At 40.5% G+C, this 25,629-nt stretch overlaps 1 protein-coding gene across 5 annotated transcripts; it reads right to left on the bottom strand.

Moving 5' to 3' along the window:
* Positions 1 to 1,507: 1,507 nt before the first annotated feature.
* LOC146492191 (ATP-dependent RNA helicase DDX3X-like) lies at positions 1,508 to 21,341 on the bottom strand. 5 transcript variants are annotated; one of them, XM_085150879.1, is made up of 20 exons: positions 21,000 to 21,341; positions 19,321 to 19,372; positions 18,791 to 18,838; positions 18,040 to 18,099; positions 17,152 to 17,352; positions 16,910 to 17,012; positions 16,618 to 16,734; positions 15,981 to 16,080; positions 15,758 to 15,893; positions 15,577 to 15,674; positions 14,687 to 14,785; positions 14,434 to 14,594; positions 14,208 to 14,352; positions 13,839 to 13,983; positions 13,180 to 13,230; positions 11,930 to 12,111; positions 11,645 to 11,762; positions 11,347 to 11,500; positions 11,075 to 11,202; positions 1,508 to 9,811 (listed from the first exon to the last, which is right to left on the bottom strand). In XM_085150879.1, the coding sequence occupies exons 1-20, from the start codon at positions 21,042 to 21,044 to the stop codon at positions 9,732 to 9,734; spliced, it is 2,223 nt and encodes a 740-aa protein (XP_085007005.1). In that variant the 5' UTR covers positions 21,045 to 21,341; the 3' UTR covers positions 1,508 to 9,731. The 5 variants fall into 5 exon arrangements, with proteins under 5 accessions (XP_085007005.1, XP_085007006.1, XP_085007009.1 ...); XM_085150880.1 differs by having other exon boundaries at positions 18,040 to 18,096; XM_085150883.1 differs by lacking the exon at positions 18,040 to 18,099.
* Between the last annotated feature and the right edge of the window lie 4,288 nt (positions 21,342 to 25,629).

Here is a 25,629-nt window from a genome sequence, read left to right as displayed (position 1 = left end):
TGTGTCTTGTCCTGCTCATTGTGATTTTTTAAATTATATTTTTGCACACTGTGGGCTGAGGGACATTAATCTCTGATTGGTTCAACATTTTCATTTAGTGTTGGCAGGATCCTGGAGTCGTGCAGACAAACAGGTTAAAGTGTCAGCGCAGTAAGAAAAACTGAGGGGAAGAGCAACGCCTCACCTTTGATTGCGTTTGGCTGAGTATGCAGTGCAGACACAACAGTTTAAATTAAGACTCCTCTTTCCTGTTGGCTTTCATCAACAGAAAATAATCAGGATTGTAAGAATAGATTTTTAAGTTTTAAGCCTTCTTTTACCAAATGGCCTGAAATAGCAATGATCTCTGTTATTGTAGGTAGCACAGACTCAGTGCCTTATTTCCAGTGTACATGGATTATGAACCCAAGAGGCTCATTTTGAGACAAACTGATTTGACTTCCTCAGCCTTTTCTCATGTGTTTCCTTTAAGATTGTTAATGCAAATATTCTGGTTGCCGTTTGGCCCAGACTGGAACGACACATTACATAATGGAACAGGTTTCAGAGAACAAGGGTTACGCAGGTAATTCCTAGATAACCCTCTAATGAACGGATGTCTGCCATTGTACATCGTGGGCCAAATACTGTGATCAGAAGACAACTGGATCAGAGGAACTCCACACTTAATGCCTCATATGTTAATAAAATAAGTTTTTCTACATGACAAAGATCTGTCAGCACAACTCTTTGGGCTTAAACTGTAAGAAATGTGAATAGTTGGTAGCTCAGTTTTATAATTTTAGTACATTCTGGACAAAGTTTTTGTTCACTTAATTTTTTTTCTTTACTGTTGACTTAAATGTTTTTTTTAAGTTTTTTTTAAATATTTCATTACTTTGGTGTATTATGAATGGCCACAGGGGAGGATCTTTGGAGTCTTTGCTGAACTGGCTCAGAGGCCTCATGTTTGACACCCCACTGTATGTTAGTCACCAGTATTTTGCACTTAGTAGTCACTTCAATTGCTTGCATCAAAGTTGAGAAAGGTTTCTAAGCAGTTTTACTTTTGTCAGATCTCATCGACTTTTACGGTCTCTCGTCACAGCATCACTGCGAATCACTTCCTGTGTGGACGCAGCTTTATTCAGAGTTACAGAGGCTGCTGTTCTACACAAAGCTAATAAAATTGACCCCAACTTTAAGAAACGTGGCTGTCAGGTCATTTTAATCTGCTTATTGAAGAAAGCAAACAGCTTCAAGTCATCTCAGCAAGGCTCTGTACCAAGTTAGAAACATGTAGGTGCAACTTCAGATTTCAAGCTAGTTTATGATTTTTAATGATCTGTGTTTTAAGGACTACAAGGTAATCACAATCATTCCTGTCAGATGCATTTTATGCACTGTTTTTATAATTTGATGCTGTAGAATGTATTTATTTTCAAATAAACACTTTTAACATAAAAGTTTGTGTTTTTCCATGTCTGTAAAGTCACACACGTACACACACAAAAGCCAAAACCACTGATTACATCTGCAAATCCAAACCTTTATTTGTGGTAAAATCAGAATATTTGCACAGTTTTGTTTTCTTCGTGCAGTGCTCTTCGTGCACATCTGCTAAACTAATACATAAGCAAATACTAACTACCAGGCTGGTGCAGCTGCCCGTCCACACTATGGGGTCTGGCCATTCAGTAATGACGACAGCACTGGGCTTCATTTCAGTTCGCTCGCTAAGAGAACAGCAATCGTTCCTAAATGCACCTCAGCATCTGAATTTCAGATCACTTTAACAAACTGAACGTGAAATAAAGCCACAAAGTGTTTTGTTTTTGTGTGTCTTTCACGACACCCTGACAAAAAATACAATTACTTTGTTGCAAAATGTAGTTTGTGCATACAAAAGGCTGTAAAGTAATGGTTCACCTACGTCTGATATGCGTCAGTGATTGCTGAGGCTACAGTCTTTGGACAAATCAGTCCCTGTGTAACTACAGTGGGTCTGTGCTTAGAGGACCACCAGTACAAATGTCCGTTATATTACTCTGTCTCTCCTGCAGGTCAGATAAATACTGATCAGCTGCAAGAAGGGGAAAAATTAAATAAATCCCCATTTCTGATTGGCCAGAAACACCCCTGTGACAGCTCTAACAACGCCTGAAAAGATGCAAACCACAACAACGGAGCAATAGAACCACAGTTAAGTCTGTGTTATGAAGACTTTAAAGATCGCCACTTGTTTTTGCCAGACATTCACAACAAGGGTATTAACGAGAAGGAAAAGTGTAAAGATTCAACAAAGAAAAGGAAAAATAAAACGACTTGGAGAAAATCTGGACACTTTTTTTTGTACTGCATGTTTTTGTCGTTTTTTACAAAATGGTCTTTGATCGTTAACTTGTTATTTTTTAATCCAAACCTTGGCATTTACGGTGGTATTTTCTCAATTTGTTTGCCGATTAAAAATGGCTGTTTATGGTTGATTATTATTGGCAATGAAGCCTGTCGCATAAACAGGTTTGCGGATGTGATACTGAGTCCAATGTGACTTTAAAGGTAACCAGTGGAGGCTGTTTCTCGTAATGTGTCGCCATCACATCGGCTGTAATCAACAATGTGGTACACCTCGAACCTTTATGTTACACCACATGCACATCTTTACACATTAACAGAAGACCTGAAGTTTTCAGCTGGGAGAAGAGGACTGTAGTGCTGGGATACACTGGTGTTGAGCTTTAGGCAGGGATACTGTGGCATCTTTAAACTGTAATTGCCAGAACTGACTGGACTATTTAGTTGAAATCAGAATTTTCAGGAATGACAGCATGAATACTGCCAAAAATAAAATCATAGACATTGCGTAGATTCAGCAGATTTTAGGCCACATAGAATGATGGCTAGCGCTAAAAGGTAGGGAAAGTGCTAGCGTGCTAAAAATGTATAAACCAACGGGCAAAAGTAATACAGGATGAAAACAAATTGTAATGAAGGTTATTTTTTGAGTTTTTGAGTTATTTAGGTTTAGACTAAGTCATGGGCTGCTGATGCTAGCACGTCACAGCCATGTTGCTAGCATGGCCGATAACCAGGAAGCACTGCGAGTACCTCCACCCCCAGAGAAGCCCCGGCTTTCAGAGGTTTTTAAACAAGCTGATCATAGAAGGTATAAAACAGATTCATTTTTCTGACTCAATAGCTACGTCTAAGACAGAAGTGCCTAAAACCTGCATTCTATCTGAAGACCACCAGATGGCGATAGCTGTGCTTGCTAAAAGAACGCTTTCCTGCTGAGTTATGGGCTCAGTCACTCATTCATTTTTTTAATGTTTTTTTAAGTCTATTTTGTAAATCTTGGTCATAATATGCTTCAAAAAGGATTATCTATGGTACGCCCAATGGTAATCATTCGCAAATTTTTAGCCAATGAGCAAGCAGTCTCAGTCATCTGTTTTTTTTGTTTCTTTTTAAATCAAGATGGTAAAAGTGAAGATGCCAATATTAAGACTTCAAAGTGGGACTTGAGGATCAGATACATGGGCCAGATTTGCCTGATAAAATTCAGTTTCATTCTTACAAGTTAAATTAAAAAAAAATTTAAGGAAGAACCGTGCTGCAAAAACTGCCCAGTTAAAAAAGAAAAGATGTGCACACAGCATAGGAGCTAGGTTTTAGGGGTTTGTTGTTTTTTTTGTTTGTTGTTTTTTTTTAATGGTCTTACACAAAATATATGCATCTGTATTTATGAAATGCAGGTGATTTTTGAAAATTACAACCACTGTTGAAACCCAGCCTTGCTATGGTGAGACGCTGACGGAGAAACGCTCCCCCACGTTGCATCTTTAACATTAAAAAGCTCACACTACCCCAGAAAAATAGAAATTTTTCACTCATACCAATGACATTCAACATTCAAGTGCCAGTGTTTTTGTTTACTGTCTTTTGGTCAAGTCACTTTGTAAAATATCAGCTTTTGTATTAGGCATAGAAAAATAAATATTTCTCAAAAATGCTTGATAAATTACACAAACTTGCAGTGAAAGTAGACTCAAGAACTCTGTGTGCAAACAGCTGAATCCTACCTTTGCTGTTAACTAGAACTCCACCTGGTCCCCAAAAAAATAATTAAAAATTAAAAAAAATTAAAAACAAAAATTCTCAAAGAACCTTTGCTCGCACACACACACACACACTTCTTATTTAACATCTCTACACTGTCTTCACACTCACTCTCAGTCGTACCTCTTTAGGATTAAAGGACGTGTGCTACAGAAGACTTTTTTTGAAGTCTTTTGTGTAAAACTCAGTGGTCTTTCTATAACGGAGGGGGCCCTGCAGGCCGCAGCAATGGAAGCATAGCACCATTAATTGTTCTCTGACCATCAGCGCTGTCTGTATCACAGGTAAGTTTGCTATCAGCTCCATTAGGGCTGGGTATCACCCTTCATTTAAGGCATCAGAAGGTTTTGGGAAATAAAAAAACAAAACAAAAAGAACTAAAGTGCTGGATCAGTTTTGCAGGAAGTAAACAAAGAATTTTCTGCATGACACAAACTTTTGTGTTTTTTCTTAAACTTTGTTTACTGCTGAAAGTGTGTGTGATAGTTACAGGTACATGCAGTGACACTAGCAAGACGCTGATGATCAGTTAGCATGTTACCAAGGTAGCATTTGCTAATTAGCAGACTAAGAGTTTTGCGGTATTTTGCCAAAAAAATGAAGTCTTTCAGAATTCGTAATTGTGAGGACCAACGCGGTAGATAAAGTGCCTGATCTACATTCCTATCCATAATGCCCTGCTGCTCATATTTTCTCAAAAACGTAACATTAGCGGCACAAAACTGCAACATGTCCAAGTTGCCAGTAAAAATTGTGCCTGAATTGTTCTGAGTCAAAAGCTCTTAAGCATTTACATAAAGTTTTAATTTTTTATCCGCGCATCATTACAGCATCTGACCAAGCAAACATTCCTACACTTAAATAAAATAAAAAATTTTGCAACAGTTTGAAATACCCAGCCCTAACCAACAAATTTCAGTCTTTAGTGATTCAGCCACTCCAAAGGCACCGTTCACATGTAAAACTCTGGGCTATTTCACATGTGCCAGTTTGTACTCGAGCAGAAAACTCATGCAGAGAATCGTGGCGACCACACAGCGAAAGCAAGCCACAAGTTACTGAACTCTATTGCACTTGGGGTAAAAGTTCAGAGGGTTTTTTCCCCCCTCCACGCAGGAATTTGGGGGCACAGTGGTATTTAAGTGTTGCTCTAACACAGCTCAATGGTAAATACGACTGACAGGTAAAACCAGCCTGCCCTAGAAAAACACTGAAATACATTGCATATTTATGAACAACACTATTTGACACGATTGATCTACAAAGCAAGAGGTAAACTGAATTTTTACTCTAACAAGTCACACTGCATTTAAAAAGGTTCACCGGTTCCTTCATTTTTTTTTAACAGATTCTCAATGTGCCGCCAAGCGCTTGTCAGAAGGCACAGCAACATCTACGCAACCACATCCACTCAATGGATTCGCCTGCGACGCCGCATGCCTGCAGCGTTGGTAACAAAACAAATGGGACTACATTAAGCTTATGGTCAGCAGAAGCCACTGATTCAAGTAAGAAAATGCTTTCACACGGGGAAAATCAGTCAGCAGTATCCGACTGCCAGTTCAGTCAGTAAAGTTCCTCCTACAGAGTTTTAAAGGTTGAAGCTGATTTTATAACAATGCCAGCAAGACAGCTATTTAATAAAACCTCTAGGTGTGAAAGTGCAACTTAAAGACTTCTGTTTGTGTGAAGGGAGTTCTGTGATTGTCATTAGCAACTTGCTGTCCTGTTTCCTGCTTTTTCATTCCTTCAATGCTTTGCAACAGCTCTTACAAGAAGTCTGCAGGAGAAAATAAAACGTTTCATGACCTCAAGAAGAAAGCTGATCAGTAAACAGGTGCTTTAAAAAAAAAAAGAAAAAAAAATCATCTATTGGGACACCTCTGACAGTTCTGGTCAACATTTGAATCGCCGATTCAACCGCCGCTCATAGTCATTAAGCCCGTGTTAGACTGCAGTCTCAAACTTAGTCACAGCTCTTCGTGCGACGGTAACTGTTTATCTGACCCGCGCTGTAACAGCAGCTGAAAAGAAAACTCAAATTTCCTGTTTTTGGTTCGTTTGTAAATGCATAAAAGGGACAGGTGGACATCGAGGAGTACAGCTGAATTCTATCACTCCACAGCCGTCCTTGAATGCAGCATTGTTCCTGGCCCCTCATTTTGAGTCAGACCAGGCTTAGTGAGATACGTACAGTTACATTTGACTGGTGTCTTTTAGCACCAGAAAAGCTTCTGGAAAAATCTACTTTGTATATTTAGTAAATGAACAGCCAACTGCTTTAACCCCTTCAAACTCTTAAGGAAAAAAAAATGCTGTTAAACAAAGTTTCCCCAACGTCCCCCTCAAATGTAACCCGAGGGAAAGGGAGCTTAAGACTGATTAGAAGAGGCAAAAAATCAAAAGCAGGAAAAAAACAAACAAACAAACTATGATATAAAATAAATAACTGCAACATAATTAAAGCCTGCTATAGAATTGGATTCATCTGCTTGGCATTTGAAACTTCTTGACCAAAAAACAACAACACTTGAATATGTTTTACAGTCTTGGTCCTGCTTTGTCAGAGTCAGTGGGCAGTTTGAGGGTTAATCCACCTGGTGCGCATTAATTTGGGTGAATTTATTTCTATACAGACGTGTGTATTCTCTTGAAAGAATACAAGCTTTTGTCTTCGAACTTTAGTCAGCGGTGTTCAAACTGCCCACTGTGCTAAGCTCACCAGACCCGTCTTGGTCTAGTGTTGAGTGATCAAGTGTGACTCTCATGCACACCAAGTGTTATTTAACTTCACATTCTTTTTCTGTGGAGATTCCTCTCTGTTGAAACTATTTACATTTAATCTGAGTTCTACATGTAAACATAACTAAATTAATCCACCCCCACACTGGAGTAACAGAGCTTTTTTTTTGGCTCTTAATAGGCCCAGTTCGGGGGGGTGGGAGTAGGAGGAGGATTGGATTTCTACCACTGAACCATCCAAATGTTCAGCGGAGATCCCTTTTCAAGTTCAATCAGGGACGAAACATGGACATCCTGGGTCAACAGGCCCCTTGAAGCCTGGTTGCAAAGCAGAGCCAAGTAGGGATAACCAAGGATTTGAATGCACACGATCGGTTCTGTGCAGCAACTTTTCCACAAGCACAATTCCCTGACAGTTTCTCACTGTGCTGAGCCGAGTTGGGTTTCGCGTTCGGCAATCGCGGCGGGACGCTGTCGTCGTTTATTAATGTGCAGCACGTGCTGGGACCTGCCGTGCATGCAGAAGGTGAATACGTTGTAATAGCTGCCAAGACTGCCAGTCCAGATAGCAAACTACTCTGGAGAGTGGACGTGCATCAGTGCGAAGAAGTAGGAGTGTGGCCCATCTGGGAGCTCTGTGGGCTGGGTGTTGAGTGTTTTGAAAGCAATCATATGCTGCCAGTGTACGGCTGTTGTGCGCGTTGGCCGAAATCTAGTTTTGTAAACATTTCATCGAAGAAGTGACTTCAACACTGAGAAACACTATCTGCTGACTGAAAGCAGTAGTATGAGGAGGAATTGGACCGAGACGCGATTTTGAGCGATCTTGTGCTTGATTAAAGTTGCACACGTGGCTAAAACGTGCTGTAGATACGATGCATTGCATTCCTTGGGAAGCCCCAAGCTGTCTCTGCAGTGGAATTAATTCGTAAGGATGATCCAGTTCTTCACTTTTAACGCCCGACTTCAACAGAGCTTAAAAGACCTAACAGAATAAACTGGAATGACTACTTTTAGAGAAGACTCTTCATGCAACTCTCCAGGATAGAGTGAGCGAGAAAATTTGGACCTCTTTTTAGTTTGCGTATTTCCCCCCTCAAGAGAAAGCTTCTCCCAAAACAAGGGTTTCAATGTTTGTGGTTAAAAGCAGCGCTAGATTCCCAAGAGCATGATGGCACTAAGAGTCAGCTGAAGGGCCGCGGACACCGACACTGGGAACTGTTTACAGCAGCAGCCATGTAGTGTTTTCTAAGCAAAGGTGTTTCAAGCTGTGTAGCGGTTACAGTAATTTAATGACTCGAGTGGCACCAGACTTTGGCTTTTTTTTTTAAATTACAGCAAGCTATGAGGAATTTGACATTTACGGCTACATATCTGGATAATAAGAGGGGGAGGAACAACAACGTGACTGCTGCTGGCCCCGTTAGTGGCACACAGTGACCCAACAATTAGTGACAAGATGGCTTTGAGAAACCAAACTGCAAGCTCAAAGCTGAGCTATAGATGTGACACAAGTGTCAATGAGTAGGACTCGGGTTCCCAAAAGCATACAGCCACTGTGCTCGGCCCTGCTCGTTGGCTCTTTGACTTTAACAGTACGATTAATGCAATTTTTGACCCATTTTATATTTACTCATCCAGAGTGAGTAAAGTAATCCACAAATATGCTTACAGTGGTTATATGCTTTGGGGAATTAGCTCAGTCTCTAATAGACAGATAAGGAAATGCTTTGAGTTTCCTCATCGTAGTTTTAGTTTAGTTTTTTTTTTGCCAAGGTTTGATTTAGTTCAAGCCTAGTTTGCTTCCTTCCAAATAAAAATAAAGAAAACATTTAAACCAACAAATGACACTGAATACACACTTTTAGTCACCGTGGGCCAATACTTGTGGACAGTTAACGTATTACGGCAATAAAAACAATGGAAATAAGAGACAAAGTTTAAATTCTTAAAGGCACAGTACAGAAACAAATGATTCTCCATAAACACTTATCTTAAAATTAAACAAACAAACCAAAAAAAAATGCTATTTGCAGTAACAACCATAAGTCCTAAGACTGTCTGCTAGCCTCACTGCTAATGGCCAGCAGCGCCATTTCAGTTTGTCCAGCCACTCGTCTCTTTGTTAGACATCTGTGTCAGACCTCGATAAAGTTTCATGTTTTAAAAAAGGTGAAAAAAAGAAAAGATTTTGTTTCTGTGGCCTCCGATACGTGAAGGCCAGTATTTTTGAATTTATACGCAGACATGTTTTGCTTTTATGTCCTGCCTATAGCTATATTTTAGAAAAGTTTTTGGCCAGCGATTTACAACATGGCCGTGCGTTAAATACAAAGATGACATGAGGTCACGCGGGGAGTGTAAATGCAGACGAAAACACGGTGAAATCAAACTCAAATATAAGGTGGGGGGGAAATAAAGAAAGGATTTTCCCCTCTTTGAAGAAGCCCACACTCTGAAATCTCAGGGAATTAAACACCCAGGTCTTTTTACCAGCACACGTGTGTCACAGAGGGAAAATGGTCTTAAGGTGGCTGCTAGCTGGAAGCTAACAAGTAAGCCTGTGTCCAGTGTTTAAAAAGTAAACAACTAAAATTCAACACTCTTCATAATGTGGTCTTTTTCAAGAGGAGAAAAGCTAATTTACCAAAACAAAACAAAAGGTGGACATAGAAAGCACAAGAAAACTCTCCCAACGACTTAAAAGACATGAAGGATGGGGATGGAAGCTACATAAATGAGCATAAATAGTTTAATAACATGCATGGGGGTTTCTTGGGGTTAATGGTGGTAACAAGACAGATGGGATGCAGACGTCGATGTGGAGAAAGAATGGAGGATGAGTGAGAAGAGGAAAGAGGGATGAGCGAGGGAGGGAGGGATGGAGAAACCTAGTTGCCCCACCAGTCAACTTGAGAGTGCGAGTAGTTTCCTCCGTAGCCGTCGCTGGTGTAGAAGTTGCTGAAGCCGCCTGAGAAGACAAAGTAAAACTTTTGTAGCATTTCATCGCCCAAGTATCAGAAATTAGTGTTTCCAGGCAAAACAAATCTCTATAATGCAGGTCTGATGTAAAACATTTATCCCGAATGTGCAGTTCTGTAAAGCAATAATTTGCACTGAATATATTTTGCCCGACTCGCCATCAAAATATATTAAAAGTACAACAATATATGGCAAACTCAAGTGCTCTTCTTTTATTTCTCTCTATACAAGCTCTCAGAAAATGGGAAAAAAGTATGCTGGGGGGCCCAGTAAAAAGCAACATAATGAACATCATGTGACTACAATCGTGTGCACAATAATCACCCTACATCAGGGGTCTCAAACTCAAATGAGCCGCGGGCCACTTCTGGCACCATCATCTCATTGGAGGGCCACTTTAGTGTCCAAGTAGTACAAGAAAACAAACACAAAAACACCCACTAATATCTCCTAAAATGTAGTGTTATGTTTGTTTTATTTAATTCCAAATATTGTGTAACAAGACTAAATTGCAAACATGAACGCAATTTTTTCTCACTCTCAACTATCTGAAGCCTTTCAGTTTCAGTTGTCATATGCAAGTTAGAAAAGGTCAACATTGCAATGAGATGTATTTGACGAGCAGACGACAGTCACTCAGCAGTGTAGTACAGTGTAGTACAGTAGTTTCACTGAACTACCAAATAACAGCTGGCAGCACTTTTGCTACAATTTTGTTTGTATTTAACAAAAGCCCTCAACATGTTTGCAGTCTCTTGTTGCCTCGGCCAGGTCCGCGGCTCCGAACCGCGGTAAGGACACCTCTGGCTAATACTTTGGGTTCCGTGTCGGGCTCGTAGCCGGGAACTAGCTTTACTGTCTGGGCCAACTTTGCTAGTGAGAGACAGAGAGAGGCGTTGAAAGGCTGCTCCAGCAGAACTTTATTGTTTTGGAGGAAAACACGAACACGGTGTACAGTCGAGTCTTAATAGCTTACTTACAGCTGGGCTCGTCAGGCTCTCTTCTTGGCTGCAGTGGTTATTATTATATTTACATGCTTCCAGCTCCCGTTTCTGCTCGATGACAGCTCGTACTTTTCTACTTTCCTTTTTCTCCCTCCCTCACGCTATAATAACTTAAAAAAAAAAAAAAAATTCTTCACATCAATATGCGGGCCACAAGTAGAGGTGACATGGGCTGCAAATGGCCCGCGAGTTTGAGACCCCTGCCCCACATTAATGAATAAATTTCTATCCAAAGATCAGAGCCTCACCTCCTCCAAAGGCACGGTTTCCTCCATGTCCTGCCTGGCTGCGTCCTCCTCCACGTCCTCCAAACCCTCCGGCGTTGACTCCTGCAGCAGTCTGACGATAATCTCGTGCTCCAAACCCACCAGAGAACCTGTGGGATAAAAGAAAAATAAATAAATCAGTGTTTAGGGATTCTGATTAGACCAGCAAATGTTTTAATACTTATAACAAAAACAAACATTTGCAAGTTAAAGACAGAATCTGTGTGTGTGTGTGTGTGTGTGTGTGTGTGTACCTCTTAGAGCGCCCTCTATTACTACTCTTGTGCTGGTGTTCATAGGCCAGGCTCTCGAGCCATGAGGGAACTTCCTGTTTGGCCTCTACTAGGATGTCCAGGAGGTCTTTAGTGATGTTCCCGTTTTTGTCATTGAAGAATGATGTTGCCAGCCCTACAGGAAACAGAAAAAAAAAAAAACCAAAAAACACTTAAAAACAGGAGACATTTTTTGAAGCAATATAAGTAAGAGCAGTAAATGGAGTTCATCCTAAATCAAGAGGATACTTCCCTTAAATCACATTACTTATAGCCTTACCCAGGTTTCCTACTCGTCCCGTACGTCCAATACGGTGGACGTACTCCTCTATGTCGCTGGGCAGGTCAAAGTTAATAACATGTTTCACGTTGGAGATGTCCAAACCCCGAGCTGCTACCTGAGATCACAAAAACAGGAGCAGATACTTTAAAAACTCACACCTTCAGAAACATTTTATTTGGGCTCTAACTCAAGTGTTTTTATGTCGATTGTGGTTGTCAGTTAACAGAACGGTTCCTCTTGTGGTTTACCGTAACGTGCAACCAACAGGAAGTTTTTACTGACCGCTGTAGCCACCAGGATGGGACATTTTCCTGATCTGAACTGGTTCAGGGCCTCCTCTCGATCTCTCTGGGAACGGTCACCATGGATACTGGTGCAGGCGTAGCCTTCCCGATATAGGAAGTCCTCCAAGGCGTCTGCACCTTTCTTGGTCTCCACAAAAACCAGGGTCAATGAGTCCTTACCTGGTCAACCAAAGAGGGGAAACACTGGGTGTTAATGCTACAAAGAATAAAACAACTGTCGGGCTGCGCTGTGTTTGGACTAAATAAAAGACTGAGTTTAATAATCCTGCGCCACTATGACTCTGGCTTTATGTAGCAGACATACTGGACCAAATTGTGGAACAAGCACAAATAATGAAGTTACAGTCATGCTGGAATTATATAGAATTTAAGTGCACGAGCAATTATGAGAACCAAGCACATAAATTAAAATTCATCCCTGATGGCCTAGTCTGCTAAACTGACCTTTTTTAAGCTTCTCAGTCCACTACATGAGACTGATTTGCCTTCTAGCCAATGGGATCAGTTAGCATCTAAATGAATCATACAATTTTACGTGTGAACGGTTTTCTGCTGCCATGCATACATAAATCAACGCCCTTGATTGTATATGAAATCCTCCGTAGCACATCAGTTAGTGGGTTTGTTGCAGCAGCCCTGTATACAGATCATATGTTTACGTGTGTGTCAGTCCATGGGGTGACTAACATGCAGGTTTCAGGGTTAAATCTACCAGCATTACTTTACAGCAGATGTTGTTATATGAGCAGAACAGTGCAACAGGCAGCAGGAGGTGCAGTGTGGGTAAAATGACCAGCAGCGATGTGTTTTCATGCAGATTTCACTAGAGCCACTGATGGAAAGATTCTGGTCACTGTATTCTTCCCGCATCAACATCATCAATTGACCTACACTTATATCAAGAGTTAGATACACGGCAGCACCACGAACACAACATGACCAGACTCTCTCCATTAAAGCTATGGGTTTGACCTAAAGACGTCACAGCAACATACTTTAAAGATGACACAAAAACAACCTTAAGCTATAAAATCAAACAACAGGCATGTTTAATTTCACATGAGAGGACCCGACGTGTGAAATGGGACACAGAACCTAAATAAACGTAATAAACAGGAGATTCTCCATCCACAAAAAAAAAAATTAAAAAAAACAGAACAGTAAAGTCGAGCAAAATAATTTAAAATATGAAATGACAGATAAAAGTTTCCTGTTTGAGGATCTTACCAGGTTTCTCTATGTTGTCTCCAGTACTGTCCTGTACCTCACTTGGGATGGCTTGGGATAAAACCACAAACCACTGACATGTAAACTCCAGTTTGAAAGCAATGCTTGTGTGTCTGATATTGCTGATTTAACAGGTTTAAAATGTTGCCATATAATCACTAACAAAACAATAAGGTTGTTTTCCAGCCACAAACAATTAAAAATCCTCATTTTTTTAAGTTCAGTCTGAAGAAGAAGATATTTTGTAATAAAAACAGACCACTGCTGTCTGAAGGCAAATATAATCCAGGAAACACGATGTTTCTTGCCAACTACCACAAATATAGAAGAGCATCTTTTAAATTAGAGGTTTTAAACCTTTTTCAGTGCAGCCTATAGGTATACATCTTCCTAATTTCACACACAAACATATCTAAGTGAAATTTTCACTGAAAGACAAAGGGTGCTGATGGACATTACACTGTGCTAAGCATGGGAAACACAGTAATGTATTGGTTGAGATGTGAGGATGACAATATGATGATGACCATAAGACAGGGGAAATAAAATCGCACTGCGTGTGTGTGGCTCGAGATAATTGCAGATAAGTCTACTCAGGCTGCAATCAGTATTTATGTTATGTGTTGGGACATGTGGCAGTTGAGCTGAGATCGGCTCACCTGTAGCGCTTAGCAGGTCCAAGAGGAAAGACCTCTTATCGCTCTCTTCCACCCACACCACTTTCTGAGTGATGTTCTCCGAGGTGGAACCCACTCTGCCCACCGCCAGGAAGATGTAATCCTCCAGGAAATCCCGAGCTAGGATCTGCAGGATGAGCAAAATATGTGATTAACACAACTGTTTTGCACCGTCTGACTAAACAGATGGAAAATTGTACATCTTTAAAATGAAGCACTGATCACCATGTGAATGCTTGCTGCACTTTTCTTTATTAGTAACAGGCGGATTAAAACAAAAAACAAACAACAAAAAGAAGAAGAAAAAAGTTCCAATTTCTATCACAATTACTGCAGATAATGAGGATATACCTGGATTTCTTTGGGAAACGTAGCGCTGAACATCATAGTTTGTCGGATGCCTTTAGGAGGCATGGTGTCCTGTTCGACGATGCGCCGTATCTGTGGTTCAAAGCCCATGTCCAGCATACGGTCAGCCTCATCTAGGACCAGGTAGCTAAAGGAAACAGAAGAGTTTGAAATTTTGAAAAAATGAACAGACTTTACCCATCACTCACTCCTCCCGTTTAGGTCTTACTTGCAGTAGTCCAGTCCGATCTTGCCTCTCTCCATCATGTCCACGAGTCTTCCTGGAGTGGCCACCAGCAGGTGACAGCCTCTCTCCAGGTCTCTGATCTGCTGGCCAATGTCTGCTCCTCCATACACAACACAGGGACGCACTCTGGAGCGGTAGGAAAACTAGCAGGAAAATACAACGTATTAACAATTACACACAAATCTAAAAATCGCATCATTAAATAAAATTATTACACACTAATGCGTTTAAATACCTTCCTTGCTTCATCATATATCTGCAGTGCCAGTTCTCTGGTGGGAGCCAGCACCAGGGAGATGGGGTACTGCTTGCGACGGCCATACTTTCCATTCTCCTGCAAAGCAGCAAAGACACAACACACAACATTTAAGTCTCACAGCAACAAACGTGACTGAAAGAAGAGAAAACTGAGGCCGCAGCATGAGCGGGCTGGAAACTAGACTAAATTCAAACATTTTACAGAACATGTGGCAAACCTATCAGGGACTAGTCTGTGACTCCTGAGAGCAAAAATCCCCCAAAGGCTTCACAATGTAAATTAGGGGAGAACTCGTGTAACAGGAAGTACCTGACAATTATCAGAGACATGGCACTCAAATAATTCCCATTTAAAGTTCATGGAATAATTCAACAACAGTGAAGTTAGCCGAATCAAAACTTCCAGAGGAAAGAAAGACAACCTTTAAAATCAGACTTACCTGCTGATAATTTTCTTTCTCAATAACAGCTTAAATTAAATTAGACAAAATAACTCTAAATAGGTGCCAGGTGTCATATGGAGATGGCTGCTGACAGGTAGGACTTGGTTTTGCTTTTCTTTAACTGCTGCTTGTTTTGCCTCTTCTGTGATGGTCTAGTATACTACTGCTATCAAAAATGATCAACTTAAGCAGGTCTGCTTGTTTGTTGCACCGTTTGTGGTAGCATATGAACAATACTCTTTCATTTGTAGAACTGTGCACGTGCCCAAAATTAATGCTTTTTTTTAAATCTGGAGGATATGCTTCAATTAAATGACTTTACCATGAAATCCCCCACAGCACCTGAACCATTTGTTTCCCCCCTTTTAAAGCCATGATGAAATTAGCTGCATTTAACTAGATAATAGTGATTTTTCTCTCTTACCTGTCCTGATGCTTTAGCTGCGTTAAGGGCCTCTCCTGGTCCATCAGTGTAGATCTGGCTGAGGACTGGCAAGAGGAATGCTGCCGTTTTCCCAGAACCTGAAGCACAAGGACAGCCTCATCCATCTCTGCTTTTCATCTCATCGACCCAATTCCAATATTTTGTTATGTTTGTGCACTACCTGTCTGTGCGCAGGCCATGAGGTCTCTCTTCGATTTAATAATAGGAATGGCGTATTTCTGGACAGGAGTGGGTCTGGTGTAGCGACTCAGAGCAATGTTACCCATGATAATCTCACCCATGTCCACGTCTTGGAACTGAGATCACAAACACAGAAACATGTACAGAAAGAGCAAAGAAAAGCAACAGTGCAGCCGGTATCTGATACAATGTGAGTAACTCACACTCTCGATGTGTTGAGGGCAGTTCTGTCCTGTGGCCTCAACAGGAATGTCATCGTATTTCTCAAAGTTAATCCCAGTGTTACTGCCAGAGAACAATTCACTACGGAGAGAGCAGCAAAGGTTAGTCGAATGCTCGGGAACTTTATTGCTCAGAGTAACTGCAGCAATTTCTTGGGATAATTTATCTGAATGACGAAATTTAAAAGAATAAAAACCTATCATTATTTTTACTGGGGCTGGTCGGCCATTTGAATTTATTATGTGTCAGGTAAGGGAAATGCTGCAGAACCATAACAGACAAAGTTAAAGATGCTTCCATATTGACATCAGACTAGAAACCTGCAAACAAGTTAAGAACAAATGTCATTAAGATGACAACTGGAAATAACAAAACGTCAAAGAATTTGCTTTCACCTTCCTGTGTTTTACTCTGTTACACAAGAACCAATGAAATCCCAACAATATGACTCAGACACAGTCTAATAGTGAAATTACACAAGTCTAATAATCTAATTCTGTGCTCTAATTTTTAACATCTTTTGCAAAGTTCACCTGAAATTTCCTGATCTTACAATAAATCACAATAAATTAGAAAGTAGACTACACCTCCCACAGCGGCTCAAAAGCACAGACTCACTGTTCAAGGCGTTCGTTGCGAGGGGTTGGTTTGGACCAGTCTCCGTCATCTCTGGATTCCTCCACCCAGCGGCTGTTCCCTCCTCCTCCTCCGTTACCAAATCCTCCATGCTCAAACCTGTACACAGCACGCACACATTAATGATGAATAATGAGGCGACTTTCTCCAAATTATAGAACCACAGCTCTCCACTGAACTCACAAGAGGATCGTTTTTTAGCTTTTATAGTAAACATGGGAATTTTCTGTTGACGCTGAACAAAAGCTCTCAACACTGTGTGTGATCCACTCACCTTCCTCGGCTAGCGTTGCCTCTGTCATTGAAGAAAGCAGACTTTCCACGGTTATTGCCAAAACTGCTATAGGCGTCCTTGGCAGTGTTCCAGCCTCCTGCGTCTAAAAGGAGAACACCACAAAACGATCAGGTTTCGACAGTATGCTAGCAGACACATCCAGTCAGTCATGTAGTGAAGAGGCAGGTAAATGAACACATACTGGATGCACGAGCTAAGTAAAAGAAATGTTGGACTCGCACCTTTATTTTCAAACCCAGCAAAGCCCATTGGCTGTGCTGGGTTAATGGGGTTGAAGGCTCCACCCCTGTTGTTGCGGTAACCACCTCCAACGCCACCTCTTCCCCGCTCCATGCGAGGCGGGCCACGGTTAAATGAGTTGCCCGTCATGCGATTATCGTGGTAGCCGTTGACAAAGTTGTTGCGCGTGCCATCCCAGCCGTCTGCAGAGAGGAAACAGTGCACAAAATAATTAATAAATACCATCACACCTGCAGGAACATCACTGACCATCACTGCTGTTATTAGTGGAGCGCTGGCAATACATGCTATATGGGCAAAAGTATTTGGCTACACCTCTTACATCTTTTAAATTCAAGTGTTTTCAGTCCCATTGTCACGGGTGTAGAACTCGTAAAGTCGCCAACGCTTTGCTGACTCAGCAAACCTCCTCTAGCATTAACATCAGCACAAAAACTGCGCTGGGAGCGTCATGGTATGATCAACAGCTTCTGTAAGTGTAATGTGTGGGTGGCCCAGTATTTTGTCCATATAGTGTTGTTTCAGCATACCAATAAAACACCAGCGATTATATTTTAGCCCTTTTGACATTTATCAAATTAATTTTGAATGAAAAATGTACTTTTGTAAAAAGGTAGGAAATTAGATGCATCAGGTCAAAATGATTAAACAAACCAACTCAAAGAAGCACTTTCAGATGCTTCTGCTGCTGCTTCCGATATGCACTTAAATGTTAAGGCATTCACTATGAACTCATCAATAAGTCAACAATTTACAAAAAAATAAAAAATAAAATAACAACAACTCTAAAATTAATATAAAAAAAGACCAATTCCCCAACTTCTGCACAACTCTATCCAAGAAAATCAGAAGTTCAGAGAGGAACTTACAGTTGGCTGCAGGCGCGATGGTGTAACCACCCTGTCGCCCAGCAGCAAAGGCATTTCCTGCTGGATTAGGAGATGAAATTCCAGTTGTAACTCATGGTTAAAAACAGATGCTGATATAATAGAGATACTTTGTAGAGTTACAAGTGTGGGGTCTTTTAGAATACTATGTTTTCCTCACTATCCCAAAAATCAACCATAGGTGGTAGTAACGTTTAAAAAAAACAGAGCACAGAGGAAGGAGACCGACTGATGACCATAGAGAAATAAAGATGGACAGAGCTGAAAATTGTGTCTGAAAAGCAAAACCAGACCTGAAGTGCTTTAAACTTGCACTCTTTTTATTTGCCATATTGGGAAAACCTGACATCAGCTCTGTGACCTCACTAAAACATTTCCTGCTTCAGGTCACAATCAACACAACTTAAAGGTCATTTTGTAAATTTTATTTGTTTCAAGAGTCACAAAGGAGCATTATCCAGGGTACGCTCGTTGGTACTTGGCAATCACAAATCATTAGCCAATGAGAGTGCACTTTCGCAGTTCGACCTGCCCTTCGCACATCACATCAAATATCAGGATGTCGATGGATTTCACTAATCAATCAGTGAAAACACAGAAATTCAGCTATGAAAGCTGAAAATGAAAATGATTTATTTGGTAGGAACCAGTGATGGGAGTTCCCAGTGGCCTAAAAATAAACACAATTCAGATTTTTCTTTATAGGAAACAAGGTTAAGTGGATCCTACTCACCATTTTTGGAAGCATCTTTGTTCCTTAAATGTGGAGGTATGTATCGCCCTGCAAAAGAGACAGACAGCCAAAAATCAGGCAGCGCTTACGTCACACTGCATTTATAATCAAATCTAACTAACCATTTCAAGGTTGACCCCCAAATTATGACTCTAATGACAAAAGATTATTAAACTAATAATAATCCAAATATTAATTTTCACATGGTTGCAACTAAATGTCACTGTATTAAAAATAGATGTTCTGCACTTAAATAAAAATAGATCACGTAACTGAAAAGTCACCGTGTTTAATGAATAATAAAAGATTTAAAGACAAAATCTCTTCAAAACCTTTGCAGCATCCAAAGACATGCATATTTTAAGTTAACAGAAACATCTGCTTTCAGTATCATCATACAGCACTTACTGTGCCAGGGATGCATTTACACTGTACCACATGCAGACATACAGCAGTCACTTTTTTTTAAAACCTGTTTGTTTTATTATGACAAAATGAAAAATTCTAACAAAAACACAAAGGCTGCTTACTGCTATTGCCGCCACCTTGTCCGTCTGCAGCGCTCAAGTCTAGGACAGCGAGCTAGAGGGGGGAAAAAAAACAAAACAAAACACAAAAAGACTCACTGACCCACTTCAAGCAACCTAAAACTTTAAGTTACATTTTAACAGAATGAATTATCAAAGCTATTACTGCCCATGTCTTACATTAACTGGTGGCATTACAAGTTGATTTTTCTCCATCATAAACACAAACACAGAGTAACATTTCTGTAGTAATCTCCCTATTGGTCCTCAGTTGTCTAGGTTTTCGGTAGCTAATGCTACAAGACAGCTCAGTGTCACTGTTATATGTATCCACCATCACCAACCCCAAGTCAATATTTTTCCTCTCGAATACCGTTGGTTCCCCTGTTTCTTTCTGTAGTTTTCCATTACACCCAAGCAACATTTAATCCAATAAATTAAGAATGCCTGTAAAACCAAATAAGTGGAAACTAGTCTTTAGATTGTTAGGCAGGCTGTGCTTGAGGCCACAGACCACTTATCCTTAAGAGTAGGTGACACAGAGAGCTGCTGCCTACCTTTTAAAAAAATGTTTCTGTATAATAAGGAGTGTGAAAAATTTGCTTGCAGGGACTGGTTTGAGTACTCAGATTTGACATGAAAAAAGAAAACTAGAAGTCGTTTTTATTTTTGTATTCTGCAGCAGACTTAAAAAACAAACAAAAAAAGACAGCGAGGGAAAGGGAGACAGCGATGTGAGCTCCAGCGTGCTGAATTCCTATCATGATGATGTCAGCAAACTGCACCCAGCCACAGCTGGTTTGGGATACTGAGATGCGATGCTGGTGCGTCAAATCTCATGCTGTCCAGGGAACAACTTTGTATTTAATGCTTTCATTACCAAAAATCTAACTGTGTGTTGGGGGGTGACGGCGGTGACATTCAGCTTAAGCCAACTAAACTCATGAGGATGTATAAGTCGCTGAAATAGGGGCCTAGGTTGCGCATCACACTCCTTCTTAGACATTTTCCCCAATAGGGGCTCTCCAAAATATCAACCGAGTACATGCAGTACTTTTCTGTTGCCATCCAGCCAGACACAGATAGACTACGTTGCTGGTGACGCAGAAGAAATGACCGTCTCTTAGCGGGACGCAGTCAACATAAAAACATGGAAGTCTGGAAAATGCTGCGTATCATCTAAAAGCCGGGGAGGGCGACAGTCACGCCGCATTGTTTGTGTAGCAAGCAGACCCGCAGGTTCCAGCCACGTTGACCTCCATTTTATTATTATATCGAGCTGCAAGACAAGCGCAGTGGACGTAACAGTTGAGGGGTGCGTTTCATGTGTTCATATGAGGGGGCCAGAGGAACCACTCGTGCGTCATTTCGCATTTAGCTCTCCGTTTTAAAGAACACCGATCAGTCTAGCAGAAAAACACTGATGTTTTATTTCTAGAATGAAATTTAATAAAGGCATTCTTGGTCAGGTTGTAAAGGAGCCAAAACATTTTTCATGTCGTATGCTCCGCAGCCACCGTCAGACGTGTGCGCGAACAAAAGCAGCGCACCCGACGTTAAGCTAGCACAATAGCATACTGTTAGCAGACCCAGGCTAGCCGGCAAGCTAATGTTTACCACCGCCGTTTTTTACATTACTTCTAAAGCGAACATTTAAGACATATAAAAGAAACACAGCTTACCTGCTGTTCTAGACCGTGGGCATTTTCGACGGCCACATGACTCATAACTATAGAATATGGAGGAAAAATGATGCCGTTGAAAAGGGGACCTCTTTGTTTGCCGGGTTTTGATGTTGTTATTATTTCTCCTTTGCGTCTCGCCCGTTTCTGTGGTTATGTAAAATGACAGCTATTTCATTTCCTTAATGGTTTCAGATAACTTTTTAAAACGATATTACTGAATTTCAAGTGGCGATAAAGTCCCGTATTTTCAGCTTCAAGGTTGATACTTCAAGCAAACACAGCTGTTGTCTGTTTGCTCTTTAGCTGAAGCTGAGACGAAGCCCTCACGAAGCGCGTGAAGGGAACGCGAACAATGTGAAAGCCAACATCCGGTGACGCCAAAATAAAAGCTTAAAAAAACAAACTAGGTATAATTTTATATCTATATCAAGTTTTAGGCGATAACAATAATAAGAATGATAACAATAACGTATACTATTATACTATTAATGTTTTGTGTTCTTAAACTTGTTCTTAAACTTAAGAAAGATGATAAGAGGCTTACATCCCCTTAATTTGAAATGCCCCTATTTCCGGACTGCTAGTAATACTAGCAAACTTGGCAGACACCTCTCGAATGTTATTAATCTAGAAATCGCGAGATTTTAGTAGTAGGTTGTCGCGATATCGCCGTTACACAAATATTCTAGCGGAGAATTAAGTAGATTTTTATATATTAGATTTTTTTTGCTCTTCTGCTTCTGTAACAACTGAAGCAGGGCTAATAAAGTGAATATATACATATGTCTGTAGGCCTTTAATCAAAATGAAACAAACAAACAAATATATCAAGAAATGCCAATTTAATTCCATTTTATTTATATTGTGCCAAATTACAGCAACAGTTGCCTCAAGGCGCTTTATATCTTAATGTAAAGACCCTATATATAATACAAAGAAAACAGAGAAAACTCCAACAGTCATATGACCCCCTATGAGCAAAAGCTTTGATGACAGTGGGAAGAGAAAGACGTTCTTTTAACAGGAAGAAATCTCCAGCAGAACCAGGCTTAGGGAGGAGCGGCCATCTGCCACGACCGCTTGGAGTGAGGGGAGGGAGAAACATGAGGAGGACAAAAATTATAAAATAAATAGCATTGAATTGTACATAACCTACACTCCCATTTAGGATCTTTGTCATGTCTGAACTGCACGTAGCTTTTATTATCTGCCTCGCTGTTTTGTTTAGTTAAAGTTTCGTTTGTTGTTTAACCTACTTTAGCATGACTCTGCTAATGTTATTTGTTGTCTAATAATGTAATAGAATTTCTGCCAGAGAGAAATATTGCATTATAGAGAGTGACGGCATGGTATGAAAGATTTCCTGTCTCTGTTGTTGTGGCAGCAGAGCCGAATCAGTCTGTCAGAGAAAATGCCTGTCTGCCAACAAGTGCTGCAGAGGGAGTTCAGGATTATCCATGATGGATAACGTTTGTTCAGTGACCTCCTCTTTTTTTATCCATGATGGATAACGTTTGTTCAGTGACCTCCTCTGCAGCGCTCCTTCCAAAGTGTCCAGTTTGCAGACAGCTTTCATAATCAGTTTATTCCATCTGGTAGTATGCTATGCAAAGTATGCTGCGCTCGCCACAACTGATTGATATGAAATCAGTCTTCAATCTATCATTTTGCTGTACACATTAAAGCATCTCTGCTTCCTCAGGAAATAGATGCCACTCAACCTCTTTTTGTGCTTAGCCTCAGTGCTGCTCTTCCAGTTCAGCCTGTTGTCGACATAAAAGCCCAGGTACTCTTGTTGCGTGTCCCTCCTCTTCTTTCTGAAGTCGATCACTATCTGGTCTTATTCACATTCAGAAGCAAATTATTCATTTCTCAAAACTCACTCTTTATTCCTCCTGCCCATCACCTTTGCATCTATCTGCTGCAGATTTGAGTATTTCTGTATGTGCCATGACTCCAAGTAGCACTGAAACCCTCAGGTGTATGAAGAGAACAGGAATGAAGACAGCACAGTCCCCTTTGAGCTCCTGTACGGCACATCAGACAGACCACCTTCCAGTCTCGGATACTACAGCCCACTTGTCAGGCATTCAGCAACCCATGACCTATTGGATGTGTTTACTGACAGATCCCCATCAGTGTCCATTCTGGCACACTGATGTGGTAATTCATTGCACTATAACCTTCATTTCTCTAGTGATAGCATTGTTTTCATTCAGCGGTATCAGCTCTCTATTTTGTGTTGTATTTTCTTCTCTTAATTTCTAATAAATGTGAGTCACTTTAAATAGACTCCCTCAGGATCAATAGCACTGATTCTGGAGGAGCATCTGTGTAAAGCATCCCGTATATATCCCTGATGTAGTGTGCAACTTCTGGAATCACTTTAAAGAACTTGTGGCATAACTTGTTTAAAGATTCAGGACGCCCACACTCAACACTCGACACTCACACTTGACGGCAAAGTCTTAGTAAAATTACTCAGAATCAAGTTGTGGGCTTTTCTTGAAATGATGAAGCCTTAAAATGTGGGTTTGATTTAACATTAAAATTCAATAGAAACCCTTTCATGTCAACTCTGACAAAACAAACAAGTTTGAGTAAGAAAAGACAGGGTCACACACAATTGCGCGGGGGGGGGGTTAGTCTGACAAAAACTCTAACTTTAAGTAGCTGTTGAACCAACATTTAAGATTCTCATTTTATTAATACTACTTGGCATTTACATCTAATTTATGATAACTGATAAACAGACACAGCTATGTGTCACTTACAGGAGTCTGCAGGAAAATGGAGCAGCGCGGTGCAAACACAAACAAGATAAAACAGAATAAATTCAAGATTGAAGATTTTGAGTCGCTCTTGAATCTTGCAAAAGCCAGATAAGAACAGACTGTATTAAAACTGGTGACTATGTTATACTTTTGCATTTAGTAGAAAGTACAGGCCCCATATGAGCTTAGTCAGGTCACATATAGAGCAATGGTTTTGCTGACACACTTTCGTAACTCACAAAGGGAATCTTTCTTTCACCCACTTCTGCTAAAAGCTGTGAAAAACATGGGATTTTTCTGGTCTTTTGTGTCAACTAACTGCTCACCACATTTGGTCTCAGGGTGGTGGTTAACCAAAATAAGACTCTACATGGATTCCCAGTATGTTGTTGGTTGTAAACCACAAAAAAAACACAAAAAAACTGTGCACACACATTTTGTTTTCTCTGTGGTTTTCAGACAGTTTCCATTAGGATACCAATTTACAGCCACCTCACATGCACACAGGATGTGTATGCAGTGACTATGAGGTGCTGTTAAAGAGTAGCCTCAACACTCGCATTTTCCCTTATTTATGCAAACATATTGAGATGTGTTTGTAGAAACATCGAGTCTCACTACAACCAAGTCAAGCAAAGCTTCCGTAAACCATGCTGTATTTCTGTTCTGTAGTTGTACAGCTGTCTACTTTTAACCTCCAAACTTGCAAAATAAAATACTTGCAGCTTTGTGTCGATCAATTATTTCTTGATATGCTGTACTGGAAGGTAGAAATGTCTGAATTGATGGGCCCTCGTTTGCTATGCATTTGGTTAGTCTCTTGTAATTCCCGAAATACAACATAACAAACATGAAGCACAGTTTGTTCATTTTAACAAGTTTCAAAGTCAATATTTGTTATGACCTCCTTTATTCTTTAACTCAGTCTCTTAGGCAGCTTTCTTTAAGTAGTCTTCAGGAATAGTTCTCCAGGCTTCTTGAAAGACATTCAAACCTCTTCTTAAATGTTTCTGCCTTTTGTTCTCTTCTTTGTCAGGATGATCCCAAACTGCTTTAATAACGGTGAGGTCCAGGCTCTGGGGAGGCCAATCCATGACCCGTAGCATTTTTCATGTCTTTTCATGGAAAAGTATTGCTCAAGACCAAGAAAGTTTGATCCTGTTAGGGTTGAAGATGATTAAATAAGCTCTTTTTATTATTTTTAGATACACAATGCAGTGTCCTCATAATCGACTTGGCGTTCCGTGTTTTTAGGGTCAAAAGGTTCATCCAGCGCTATGACTGGGCTGAAATATTGAAGAGTTGACGTAGTAGCGTAGAGGGTTTTGCAGCATGCTTACACATCACTGATAATGGTTATCAAGATATTTTCTGGGCCAAAGGGAGTCTGAACAAAATGTCCTGAACTAGATATTAGAATCAGTAATATTAAAATGATAATGGCTAGGCAGGAAGGTGGTTTTTGTGCCTGTCTTTATGATTCCAGGAAAAAGAGCAGATAGGAGGTCGACGGGGAGTGGACGTGGACAGAAAGGAGGTCGAATGGAGACATCAGGATGGGTTCCGGAAGAAGACAGACATAATAATCATTTTTTATTGTCGCAGTACAAAAACTGTACGGCCCAAACCAGGGTCATCCTTGATGTGAGGGAGGCTGTTGTGTTCACATCACGGTCCAGTGCTGTAACTTGTAATTTTAACTGCTGAAGCAAATTAAATCTTTTTAAAACGACAGATCTTTTGCCTGTACTTCTTTCTGAAAAAACCTGAACATGACAAAATACCAAAATATAAAGAAATGAAGTCTGGCTCAAGACTTTTACTTATCTGTAGTTAAATTAAATAATTATGTA

The sequence above is a fragment of the Neolamprologus multifasciatus genome, chromosome 23, assembly GCF_963576455.1.
Source record: "Neolamprologus multifasciatus chromosome 23, fNeoMul1.2, whole genome shotgun sequence".
NCBI classification, from domain to species: Eukaryota; Metazoa; Chordata; class Actinopteri; order Cichliformes; family Cichlidae; genus Neolamprologus; species Neolamprologus multifasciatus.
This window is presented reverse-complemented; position numbering and strand designations above follow the sequence as displayed.